Genomic DNA, 12,836 nt, shown 5'->3' on the forward strand with positions numbered 1-12,836 from the left:
CAATACATAGCATCACCCACAAGGCATGATAGTTTATTTAAAATTAAGAAATAAAAGAAAAAAACAAAACATTACAATGTTAGAGAAACAATTTGTTTCTTTAGTCTGTCTGTTCTTCACACTTCTGTTTCTTAGGACACGGTTCCTCTGAGCTGTCTAGAAAGGAAGAAAGACAAACATTTCAGATGTCTAGTACATCACATATACTATCGAGTTTCCCCCATTGTGACCTGACTGCCTGTCCATTGAATGTGTGGTGTCGGTAATTAATAGAGTTAATCCAAAATGGAAAATTGTCAACTACTCATCCTCATGTCGCCTAAAATGCGTTTTTTCCATGGAGAGGTATGGCAGAAGAAAATATTTTCAGTGATTAATGTCTTAATTTTGGCTTGTTCCTCACACAAAGCTGATGTATGACTTCAGTAGATGTGGAATATAGTAAATCTCTTCGTGTGAAGTCATATGAAATGTAATAAATAATAGAAGAGGTTTCATTTCAAAATGTATTACCAAATGACATGTCAAAATGTGGGTCTCTTACCTCTGTCTTCCGTATGCTGTCTGTACAGAACTTTTTTAGGTAGAGTGAAACTCGCACACATCATCTCCTTATTAGGTGACACGTTCCTCACCATGTGCACAGAACATTGGCCTTGAAGCGAAGTCTTCAAACTGGCTTCTGCCCGCACCACTATATCCCTCTGGGGGTCATCTTCTTTGGAGAACCCGTAGCAATGCACTTGAGGCAGGTTATCCTGGCAGGAAAGGCTTTGGTCTGGTTCCAACAGATCTCTGAAAGCATCCAGGAATTCCAGTGCCAGCGCAGGAAGATTCATCACCACATGAAGTTTTTGTGAGCCCTTCATTAGAGCAGGCAGGCGCTCCTTTACTGGTCCTCGGATGAAGTCTCGGCCATCCATATTAAAAGAAGTGATCTTCTTGTCAACCTTGTTGAGTTTACCATTGTGCTGGAGCCAGCGGAAAGATTCTGGGTTTAAGTCATTAGCGAGGATGTTGCAGCCTCGACGGGCAGCTGGGATCGCAAATGGACCGACCCCGGCAAAAACGTCAATTACGATATCGCCACGTTGAAGGAAAGACACTATGCGCTCATGTTCCGTGCCGAGTCGAGGGTTCCAGTAAACTCGAGAGAAATCAAACTCGTAAAACATGCCATTCTCGCGTACCTGAGAGAGATAAATCCAAATGTTAATAAAGATTATACATACACATTATTTTTGATAATTTTGTTGACTCTTTGTGTCAAGTGAGCTCACCTTTGCCACCATGTTATCCTCTCCTGCCAAAACCTCCATCTGGAAGTTCCTGTAGGTGGAGTCTATGGTGTTGGTCTTGTTGACCACGCAGGTAATGCCAGGGTTCTTATCCATGATTACCTGACCTGAAAGAAAACAATCCAAAGTTCATAAACAAACACAAAGGTTTATATTTTATTATTTACTCCCTTCTTATGTCCCTCTTTTACTATTACCAATCAGCTTTCTAAAGGGAATTTGATGGTCTCTCAGGTTCATGTGAGCGATGTGTCCCACTCTGCTAAATCCCGATGTCACATCCTGTCCCTCAGGAAGTACAGCTCGCAATATCTCATCACTCTTAAGATTCTCATAGGTGAGTTTCAGTTCATATCTCTGGATCTCCTGAGGAACCCCAAATGCTTTTAAAGCTGCTGCCTCCTCACTGCCAAATGAATCTGTTGATGTTATGCTGCTTGGATCTAACAGCACTAGCCGATGCTCACACTTACTGCTTCCATCTTTATTATTTTCTTCCAGAACACGTTTAATTCCAGGCCTCTGTAGCACCACTTTCTTCAGACTCTTCACTACTTTGTTGAGGACATTGGTTGGGACACGTAGGGCAGGAACGTTGACCGTCTGGGTAAAAGCAGCTTTGTCAAGTTCTGTCATGCCCCGGACTGCAGGTGGGTGGTTGTAGAGCCCCAGATCTGTTAATATCGGAGGTTGGTCTGTCATGACTCTGTGAAAACTGACAAGAGTTGACAAATGGAGGGAGTTTCTCACAATCTGGTTCAAATTCTCAGTATGGCAAATAACATGAGAAGAGATGCAACTTTGATGTTTCTGCCCCAGTAACAACAGTCTGTAGGTTCTGTGAAGGAGAATGTATGATGAAAAAAGAAGGCATACACAGAAAGGTGCATAAACTTTAATAGATACACACCAGTACACAATTCATTAACTTTACCACGAATTCAATTTAAATCAGAAGACTGTTAACTACATTTAAAAAACTGCAGGCAAATCTACGAGCCATTTAGCCGTACAACGTAAGAACGTATTATTCCTAAACGATTACCTAAAACATAAGCGCAAGTTTTACACGATAAGTAAAATATTTACAAATGAACACTGTCACAAATTACCTTCTCCAGAAAACTGCCATGCGTTACGCGTTTACTTCATTTCTATGCGACGAGCTCTGCGAGATGTGATTGGTTGGCGGTACCTGTGACGCTTCAATAAGGGGACAAGGGACGGATTTCTTTGATCACGTGAACGGGATGTTGTTGTTTGTGTAGAAACATTGAAGCCGGTGGAATGAGAGCGTATAATTCCGGGCACATATCCTGACGGCCCTGTTAATATATATGAGAGAGGGTCGAAGACTTTCTGCGAAGGGGAGTGAAAAGACAGTAAAAGTTGGAAAATGGGGAAAAACGGAGCAAACCGCAGCGTCCAGGCGGAGAGCGAGTATGAACCCATCGGTGGTGAAGAGAGCAGACCGCTGTTAGCGCAGGTAAAACTACACGTCAAAGACACACAAATGGACACATGCGATTACTCGCATTATAAAGTAAAATAAGTAAAAAAGTATGAATAAAAATTATAAAGCGCATTAGAGAAGTTAACGTTCTGTATGTGTTGTACCCGCATACATACTGCGGCAACACTAACGTTACAATCAAAGAACAAAAAAATAGAAAATCAGATTAAAGCAGTTCGGACAAATTTAATTGAAAAGTCGATTTCAAATATGATTATTAAAGCCAACATGAAAAAGTGTAATAGTTTATGACTGTATTTCCTGACTTTAGAAGCTAAACTGTTACACGTGACAGTTGACAGTATTCTAAATATAAAGCTGCACCCTAATACGTTAAATAGAAATGTGTGTACTTTCTGTATTTCACTTGACATAATGCTGCCTCAGGCGTTTGTAGTCACGTTGACATCATCACATGCTGATCTCATGCAATTTTATTGCTTCATAGAGGTTTTGCTTCCTTATGCCATTCATTTAGCACATTTTGTCTTTTCATTCTTTCAGTCTAGGATGCTGGTGCTGTTTTTGCCTTAACATTCTGAACCAGACTTCCCTTAATAATGAAGTCCAGCATTACAGATGATCACTTTTGATATTTACATTGCTCACGTGTAGGTTATACGTGTGGATAGTAAATATTTAAATTACATTTACGCATTTGGCAGACGCTTTTATCCAAAGCGACTTACATTGCATTATACTACACATTTGTTTCTAAGTATGTGCAATCCCTGGGATTGAACCCATGACCTTGGCTTTGCTAGAGCTATGCTCTAACCACTGAGCTACAGGAAAGCGAAAGTAACAGAAAATTATTCTGTGTGATATTTATCTGCTTTACAGGATGTTCAGGATGTTCAGGTTAGAGGTGCTTCCTTTGCATCATCTGCCTTTAATCTGATGAACGCCATCATGGGGAGTGGCATCCTGGGTCTCGCATATGTCATGGCCAATACGGGTATCGTTGGGTTCAGGTACACACTGACACGATGTTAAAGGGTTCAATAAACATGAAGACAGAACATTGACAGAGCTAGTGGCATATTGTTAATTACAGTAGAAAATACAAATGCATTCAAAAATCTGTGCCATAAATCTATTAATGATTTTTCAATAGAAATAAGTGGTCAGTTTCTTTTTAAAGCTTCATTTACAATGCATTTGGAAGTCGGTTTTATCCAAAGCATGGTTAACATCTTGTATTTAACCCAGAACATTCTTTTAGGCTTGTAGCGTTGAAATCACACAGATCATGTTTTCTCAACCCCGCATGACTGTTTTTCACAGTGTTCTTTTGCTGGTGGTGTCCAGTTTGGCTGCTTACTCGATCCATCTCCTGCTGCTCCTTTGTGACAAAACAGGTATGACCCCTTCATTACCCTACTCCTATTTACTTTGGATACTGTGTTACCATAAGTGCTAAATACTGTTTTAAAGAATGTGGAATTGTGGGTCATTTCTAACACTCATTTCTTATATTTGCAAAATATTTATGTTTGTGTTAGGCATCAACTCATATGAAGTTCTTGGAGAGAAAGCCTTTAACAGACCTGGCAAGGTCAGTTAATATCACAGATCTAATGCCCTGTATGTCCAAACAAGATTAATATGAACAGTTTATTTGATAATGAATACCTCTAGGAATTTGTCTTCATACTGTCACTCCTGTTAAACATGATTTTATATATTTTAGATATATTTTTCTTCCCCAGATCTTGGTGGCCTGTACTATTCTGATCCAGAATATTGGAGGTGAGATTTAGATTTTTTTGTGTTTAATTGTTATGTAGTAAAATTCACATTAGCTATAATGTTCATTTTATTAATTAATTTGTTATTGGTATTAATGCATATTTTCTATTATCTGGTAATAATGGCACATATACGTATAGTGTGCGTGCGTGTGTGTGTGTGTGCGTGAGTAGGAGAAAGGATGTGGAGTTAATAAAGTTGCACAAGTTATCACGATGCAGTTTCTGCCTGTCTCATGATCATCTCATCTGTCTGTCTCAGCTTGAGTCTTTCTTTGTTGGCAAATCCCATAAATCTTTGTTTCTATTGCTAAAGCATTTAGAGAAGCTGGTTCGCTGCAACAATACCTGTGGTATTAAATGAATAATCTCTCTTTTTCTCTTCTTTCTATCTGTCTTTCTCTCCACACTGCTGGCTGTATGAACTGTAGTGAGTATTATATATGTTGTGTGTTCAATAGCAGTAAAACAGGACCCGTCTCATTAATATACTTAAAAGTCAACTTTGTACAGGACTGCATATATAATAAGTACGCAGTTGTATGTGCTTTTTTGTATGAGAACAAGTGTTTTGGCTGCATCATGTCATCACCTATGTGTTAATTATATGTAAACTGATGTATGTGTGACTATGTCTCTTGTGGCTATAGGGCATATTGGTGTTAGTTCAGTGTGCATATGGTGACCTCAACACTATTCTCTTTGTTATATTGGCTGTATTGCCTGTTGGTTTTGTCAGAGTGGATTGATTTGTGTGATTGTGTCAGAATGTCTATTGTGTGGACACAGATTTTGCGTAACTTGCATGTGTAATGTTCTCTCTGTTTTTCTCGTTTTTAGCCATGTCCACCTACTTGTTCATCTTGAAGTCAGAAATGCCTGCCGCCATCACCAGCTTCATGAGCACAGAGCCTTCTGGGTAAATAATGCACGTTGACCTTACCGCATTGTAACATCTCATCATAACTATGTTATATATATACTGTATATATGTCCCTTTAAATGAGAGACTGTCATACAACATACACGATGGATGAATCTATGACCTATTTTGCTGGAAAAAAGGAGGAGGCGAGCTACAAAAACAGAAATAGGGAACATTCTCTTTTCTCTGCCTTTAAGAAACTTTCTGAACGAGAGAAAAGCGAAAGTATTCCAGGGTAAAGAATGTAACAGTCATTATTTTATTAGCCGCTGTGCTGAGTTGTGGTTCGCCTGTACCCTGTCCTCGCACAGCTGTTTTGCATTACAGGTCTGCTGGCGTAAACCTCACATACATGTTCCGCCCAATGAGAGTCATGCCTGCCCAGAATCCCCTTCACCAGCACAATTACTGCGACCAGACACACACACACAAACATCGCAACTGAGAGCAGAAAAAATCACAACCCCGCCGCAGTATAAACGCTAAAGTTTAGCCATTTACCGTAAACTAACATTTTTCTTTCAGTCAAGCCATTTATCTTCATTTCTGCAAGTGGATCAACTGGGCTGTCTAGTACCTCCCTGTTCCTGAGAGAAGAACCACAGGAGACCAGCTCTTGATCACACACAGACGCATGCACGCCAACCTGTTAAAGATTCAGATTATAAATGGAGGAAAAGCCACCGTGATTCAAACTGTTTGTGAAGAGCTAGAAAGAGAATCAGAGGATTCTCATTCAATGCATTTGGCATTGAATGTGGGGATTTCCAGCACGGTAGTGTTTAAGGGGTAGATAAGGGAACTATGTGACTGTGCACGAATGCGTACGTGGATTTAAACACCACATGAAATCTCTTGTCCAAAATGTCTGTTCAACTTTTCCCTTAAAAAACAGCCAAAACAGCATTTACTTTTCGTCTTATTTCTTCTTGCAATCTAGAAAGTGGTATGAGGATGGAGTTACACTGTTGATTTTAATCACCATTTTTGTGGTCTTGCCATTGGCTCTACTACCAAAGATTGGTGAGTGTAATGTTGTTTTTAGGTGTGTGTTATTCTCTGTGTGTCTCTGGTATATTTGTAAGCATTGGTGTCTTTTTCCTTCTCAGTTTTCCTGGGATACACTAGCAGTCTTGCATTCCTCTTTATGTTGTTTTTTACTGTAGTGGTAAGTCCCTCTCTCTGTTTCTCTCTCTTTCTGTCACTCTCATGTTCATGTTTTGTTATCTCTCACAGGTGGTGATAAAAAAATGGTCCATTCCCTGCCCGCTGCCAGTCAACTCCACTGTGAGCCTGGTAAAGACCATATACACCTTCACACAGCTGGGCGGCATGTCTAAACACAGATTTATATCCAAGACATCTAGAAATAGAGTAAAGCTCATCTGGAACTTTCACATAATGTGGTCATCTTGCATTTATGTACTGGCCCATGGATGTTATAATGTATTAATCTTTGACAATTCAGAGAGATACTCCATTTGATTGTGCAGATTGATTGGATCCAGCACTCCGGAAACAAGATGTAGATAAGTCTTAATAAGGGAAGTGACCCTGACCCCCTTTAGCCAGAGGTCAATGCTTTTTTTTAACCGAGATGTGCTGGTATTGAGGGATTTCCAGTTCCGGAGTGTTTAAGAACTTCATCCCATGATATAGTGAACATTACGTAAATGTGACCCTGCCTGTAAATGTCCAACTACAGTATTTTTTTGTGATTTATTGTTTTCTACATACATTTATTTAATACACATGCTGTGAAAATATATCATTGATATCTGTAGTATTGACTGAATAAGGACTGAAATCAATGTTTGGGAAGCCAACCTCCGTTTTTTTGTGTGTTCAAAATAAAAACATGTAATGTCAATAAAACAATTTATTTCAGTATTATAAATCTTATTTTAAATTTATCACATATATTAACAGCGCTAAGCCCATATTAGCGCTGTATAGTCTTATAGTCTGTATAGTACTTTAATGCTCTAAATCTTATAATAACATTGAGACTTTAGCCTGAATTTCACAATACAGGGTCACAAATATTCTATTCTGTCTAACTTTTATTCCTGATCCTGTTTTTGTGCCAATTAATTTTTTTTCTGTCCCTAGAGCTTAAATACCTCTGATTGCACCCCACAGCTGTTTGTGATCTCTAGTAAGGTAAGTATATTTCACTGAGAAAGGAGAGATGTTTTGATTGAAAGACCGCCCTACAGGACTATTAGAAACACAAATGTTAGTTGTAATATGATATGATAACCGTACACACAGCAGGAGGGTGAGAAATGATTGTGTCTGTGCGTTGCAGAGTGCTTATGCCATCCCTACAATGGCTTTCTCCTTCCTGTGCCATACTGCGGTTCTACCCATTTACTGCGAGTTACACAGGTCAGTTTATTCACTTTTTTTCCCTGTATATTAAACACAGTTTTCGTACTGTTTTCTTACTGTATGTATGTGGGTTTTAGGCCGACTAAACGGAGAATGCAGAATGTGGCAAATGTCAGCATCTTTCTTAGTTTCGTGCTTTACCTGATCTCTGCACTTTTTGGCTACCTCACTTTCTATGGTAGGAACGTTGCACATAAAAGCTACATTAAAAAGGCAAAGCATAAGTTTAAAAATGAATGAATCCAAAGACCTAGATTTTAAAAAAAGACATGCTAATAGGCGTATTATTTTTGTAAGAATGTAGTATTTATACTGTACGTACTAGGCATATTTTCTGTACACATAACATTTTTGGAAGACCTGAGTCTTTCGTTTGCCATAATGTTAAGTACACAACAGATATAATGTCCCAGAATGCAATGGGCTTGCCCTGCTCCTACATTTTTCTTGTCAAAATGTAACCACATGTAAGATGATCTCCAATGAAATCTGAAAATGGCCTAAATAAATGTCTTGATCTCTTATTCACAGCCCGTGTGAACTCAGAGTTGCTGCTAGGATACGATACCTACCTACCACGGGATGTTTTGGTGATGTCAGTGCGTCTTGCAATCCTATTGGCTGTTCTGCTCACTGTGCCTCTAATTCACTACCCAGTAAGTTTATCACAAGGCTTTAAAAAAACGTGGTTCTGAATTTTTCCAATGCTCAGCTCAACACAGGCTGTCTGTCTCTTTCTCATAGGCACGTAAGTCGGTGTTGATGTTATTCAGAGGAGAGAGAGAGTTCTCTTGGCTCTCTCACTGTCTTTCCTGTTTTTTCATCCTTACTCTTGTGCTGCTGCTCGCCATCTTCGTCCCTGACATCAGGAATGTCTTCGGTGTGGTGGGTGAGTGCGTGTCCATTCTTTGCATACTTCACTTTGAAATTCAGAACTTTAACAAGTGTGTCTGTGTGTTTTCAGGTTCAACGACCTCCACATGTTTGTTGTTTGTGTATCCAGGAATGTTTTATTTGAGAATCAGCTCTGAACCAATCAAATCTTTCAATTCAGCAGGGGTATGTAAATTCCTTTGCGCTGCTAATGCAAGATCTACCAGCTGAGCTACATGAACACCTGAATGTTCATTTCTTTACCTAAGCACCATTACCAAGATTCCACACCTTCTTTATCTCTCTCTCTTTTTCTAGGCTGTTTCTCTGTTGGTGATTGGCCTGGTTGTTGGTGTTCTGAGTCTGTGTGTCATCATCGTCTCCTGGGTTCAAGGTTCCTGACTTGTGACTTCATCATTGTGCGCCACATTTTATGAGCAATAGATTCAACACATCCTGGCTTGAAGAGGCATCTTATTTTATAGGTTGCACTCCAGTCGAGACTTTGTACAGTATCAAACTCTGCTTGAAGACGACTCAGCGAGGGAATCTTATTGAAATGAGATGACTATTAAAAGCACTTAAATACTTAATAGAGACAGAGACACAATTCAATGGTTTATGTGAAAATGTCCAGCAGAGCACTGAAATGCCTCATAATGGATGTGTTTGTGAGCCTAAAAAAAAAAAAAAAAACGATTAGACCAAAGAATTAAAGAATTGAATTGCTGCTGCTAACCTAATATGCAGAATATCCCATTTGCACAAATGTTCGTCTATGGATCTGAATATGTTGCATTGAAAAACATTTGAGAAGTTTGCCACTGCATTTACATCTTATAGAAGTATTCTTGTCCATTCCATTTTTTTTACAATTTCCGTGTAACATTCCAAAGACTTTCTGCGATATACATTTAGAAAGCATTTTTCTTGGATTGTTTTGATCAAGAACACTCATGTGATGTTTTTTTTAACATTGCTACACTAATTATCACAGTGGTGTATTTTTATATCAAATTAAATAAATAAAAGGATGAAACTATTAGATCTGGTTCTTCATTTGATTTTTTGGTCTTATTACATCATGTGTTGGGACATCTGGAAAAGAAGAGTGTGTGATGCATGTTTAGTCTAACAGATCCAGGTTTTTGTGTTTTTACGGTTTTATGTGCAAGTAAGAATGATAGGCGGGCTGATTTTTCTTCATTGATTTGGACAGAGGGCTCTCTGTATGTCAGATAATGGAAAACAAATGCTCTGTGTTATGAGTGTGTATATGTGTGAGTGTGTGTGCGTGTGTGTGTGTGTGTGCGTAGTCTTTGACCTTTGCTCTCTCCTGCTGTTTCTAATACGCTGCATTAGCTTGAGAGACCGCCCAAAGTAATGCAGTTCATAACACGTACACACATACACACTCTTAAATACTTGGTTAAATGTGGTAGTTGTTTTATCCCTGAACTGTGCAACTGAAACCGGCACCCATTCACTTCTATTGTATGGACACAAAACCAATGCAAACAAATGGGTGCCAGTTAACAACATTCTTCAAAATATCTTCTTTTGCGTTCTGCAGAAGAAATAAAGTCATACAGGTTTGAAATGACAAGACGGTGAGTAAATGATGACATCATTTTTGGGTCACTTTAAGGCTTCATTTTAAACCTAAAACTGGAATAACTTAATATTTGCAATGCACTTGAGATTTACCGATTTACTTCAAAATGTTTGTGGGTGAGTAAGGGGAAAAGTGAGAGATGAGAAAATATTTTAAAAGTCATGCTTGGGAATTCTGGGTGAACTTGGATGAGATTGCCCTGGGGAAAATGCCTTTAAAACAACATTTCACACCGAGTTTAAATGAGAGGAAAATTAGATACACTGCCTTTGGGCAACAGGTTTGAATTAATGATTCTGTCTCTTTCTGGCCTCATTTCAGTCCTGATTTCAGATTACTTTACCTTCTACAGTCCATTCACACACACTCTTTCCAGCAGAAACATCTGCTGACTGTTATCCGCCGCCTACAGGAGGTGTTTTTGCCGTATGCCTTTCTGATTTCTTTTCATTCTGATTGGTTCTTCCATGGTAACATCTGCTTTTCTCTCTTTCTTTCTTCCTGCACCTCTGTTCTTCTTTCTCCTCAATCGATTTTCATGCTCCATCAGTATCATGCTCGCTGTGTCACAGACGTTTAGTAAATCATTGTGAAGACTCAGTTAAGAGGAGTGAGGTCTGCATTAAACACACACAATCCAGGGTCTTCCTCAGAAGGAGAAAATCAGAAATATCATCCTGGGTCCTGTAAAGTGGGCCTCTAAAGTATAGCCGACATATCAGCCCCAGAGAAAGAGGGGCAGACCCCAAATATTTTATCCCAGGCCCCTTGGAATTAATAGTGACAGCCCTGACATAATCACACACACTCTCTTACCTCATTTTGCTCTTTCTTTATCTGCCTCCTAAAACGTGTAATTTTGTTCTTATGACTGATTTGAACTGAGTCCACATCACATCTGGAGTTCATTTGACCCACACACACACACACTCTCTCACCCTGCCCTGTGTCACACACTTTCGCCTTGGCTTTTAAACCCGTCTGTTCTGTCCTCTCTGCTGTCTCCCCCGTCACTCTTTTTTCAGTTCAGCTCCCTAAACACTCACTCCATCAATCACTCTCTCCTTTTACTCTAAATTTTGTTTTTCTTTTTTATGTTCTCTTACCGCAGCTGTTGCCATACCAGTCAGTACACACACACTTATGGCCTTTCACCCATAAATACCGCACCCCCATCTCAACAGGGCACACACCCTGTCATGGTGAAGCAACGGTTCTTTAAGCGTTATGGTGTGTTTGTGAAAATGGGAGATTTGGGAGCAGTTTCAAATTCCCTGCTATGTGCGAGATTACGAGAGCTGGATGAGATTCACTGGACGTTTTAGGATTTGCTGGGTTTGCACACATGCTTTTGTGTGAATTTGGGTGAATTTTTATGGTGATGTGACCGGGCACAAAAACACTAGAGAGCCATTATAAACATGAAATGCACATTTGTTCTGTGCTGACAACCAAAGACTGATATCAATAAAAACTCGCTAGAAATGGCTAGTTTTGCTCCCTATGAAAGACAACATGTTCTGCGTGCACAGTGGCCCAAATTTAAACTCACTTACAATGCTCTCTAGTGGAAAGGGCAGTTCTTTAAAGAAGACTCAATAGGGGGTTAAATTATGAACACTAATAAAGGTGATTTTTTTCTGAATATGCAGTTTGAATGCTGTTTTAAACTCTAGAGAGGTACATATGTGATGAGATATAAAGTTATGACAAAACTGCACTAAATGTTTGCATTTGTAAAATACAGAAGGCCTTAAGTAAAGTTAAAAAGTTAAACCTTTAGTAAAGTGAAGCATGACTGCCCCCTGCTGGAATTTCTTGGTGTTATCCATAAAAGTCAACACCACTGGAGAGGATCTACAAAGTCTTCATTACAACACTACCATAAACTCTTATCTCTGTTTCATCACTCACCCCTGTCCTGTCAGGACACTTACAGCAGACATGAGTGTTTGGAGAATTAATTTTGAATTCACACCAGCTGGGAAAGCAATAGAGAGAGGCCAGAGGTCACTTCTGACACCTTCTGAGCCTTTCATCCCTTGGCTTTATGGATCGTACAGAAATAGTACAGAAAGTGTTTGCAGTGTGAGATTAAACACACAGTATATAAATGCATGTATAGGCACAATTTCTATGTGTGTACAAAATGAATTCAAGCACTAGTTATTTCAAGATATTATGGCAAAAGATAATGGGAAATGAATCCCATGTAATTTATATCTATTTACTAAACCCCCTTACATAATACATAATAATACAAGTAATTTTTAGCTTTAATAACAATTTATTACATTATAATTTTGTTAATATTATTTGTGAATTTTAAAAATGGATCATTCTTGTCAACATGAATAAAAACATTCTGCCGACAGGTGGCGCTGTTGCTAACATATTCCCAATTCAAACCACCACGGGTTCAATTCAACGTGGTGCACATGTTTGTTTGTTTGTTTGTTTGCTTGAC

General features: G+C 39.0%; 2 protein-coding genes across 5 annotated transcripts; one reads left to right on the top strand and one right to left on the bottom strand.

The window, feature by feature from the left end:
* Positions 1-42: 42 nt before the first annotated feature.
* On the bottom strand, positions 43-2,473 carry trmt5 (tRNA methyltransferase 5). 2 transcript variants are annotated; one of them, XM_057342787.1, is made up of 5 exons: positions 2,411-2,473; positions 1,772-2,136; positions 1,281-1,405; positions 545-1,190; positions 43-156 (listed from the first exon to the last, which is right to left on the bottom strand). In XM_057342787.1, exons 1-5 carry the CDS (start codon positions 2,428-2,430, stop codon positions 101-103), a joined length of 1,212 nt encoding a protein of 403 aa, XP_057198770.1. In that variant the 5' UTR covers positions 2,431-2,473; the 3' UTR covers positions 43-100. The 2 variants fall into 2 exon arrangements, with proteins under 2 accessions (XP_057198770.1, XP_057198768.1); XM_057342785.1 differs by having other exon boundaries at positions 1,496-2,136.
* Positions 2,474-2,528: 55 nt separating this feature from the next.
* slc38a6 (solute carrier family 38 member 6) lies at positions 2,529-9,793 on the top strand. 3 transcript variants are annotated; one of them, XM_057342708.1, is made up of 16 exons: positions 2,529-2,784; positions 3,655-3,785; positions 4,099-4,172; positions 4,317-4,369; positions 4,524-4,563; positions 5,403-5,481; positions 6,428-6,510; positions 6,597-6,655; positions 6,724-6,783; positions 7,600-7,650; positions 7,799-7,878; positions 7,959-8,059; positions 8,413-8,537; positions 8,626-8,770; positions 8,846-8,940; positions 9,073-9,793. In XM_057342708.1, the coding sequence occupies exons 1-16, from the start codon at positions 2,695-2,697 to the stop codon at positions 9,154-9,156; spliced, it is 1,350 nt and encodes a 449-aa protein (XP_057198691.1). In that variant the 5' UTR covers positions 2,529-2,694; the 3' UTR covers positions 9,157-9,793. The 3 variants fall into 3 exon arrangements, with proteins under 3 accessions (XP_057198691.1, XP_057198693.1, XP_057198692.1); XM_057342710.1 differs by having other exon boundaries at positions 8,626-8,766; XM_057342709.1 differs by having other exon boundaries at positions 3,664-3,785.
* Positions 9,794-12,836: the final 3,043 nt, after the last annotated feature.

The sequence above is a fragment of the Triplophysa rosa genome, linkage group LG9, assembly GCF_024868665.1.
Source record: "Triplophysa rosa linkage group LG9, Trosa_1v2, whole genome shotgun sequence".
NCBI lineage: Eukaryota > Metazoa > Chordata > Actinopteri > Cypriniformes > Nemacheilidae > Triplophysa > Triplophysa rosa.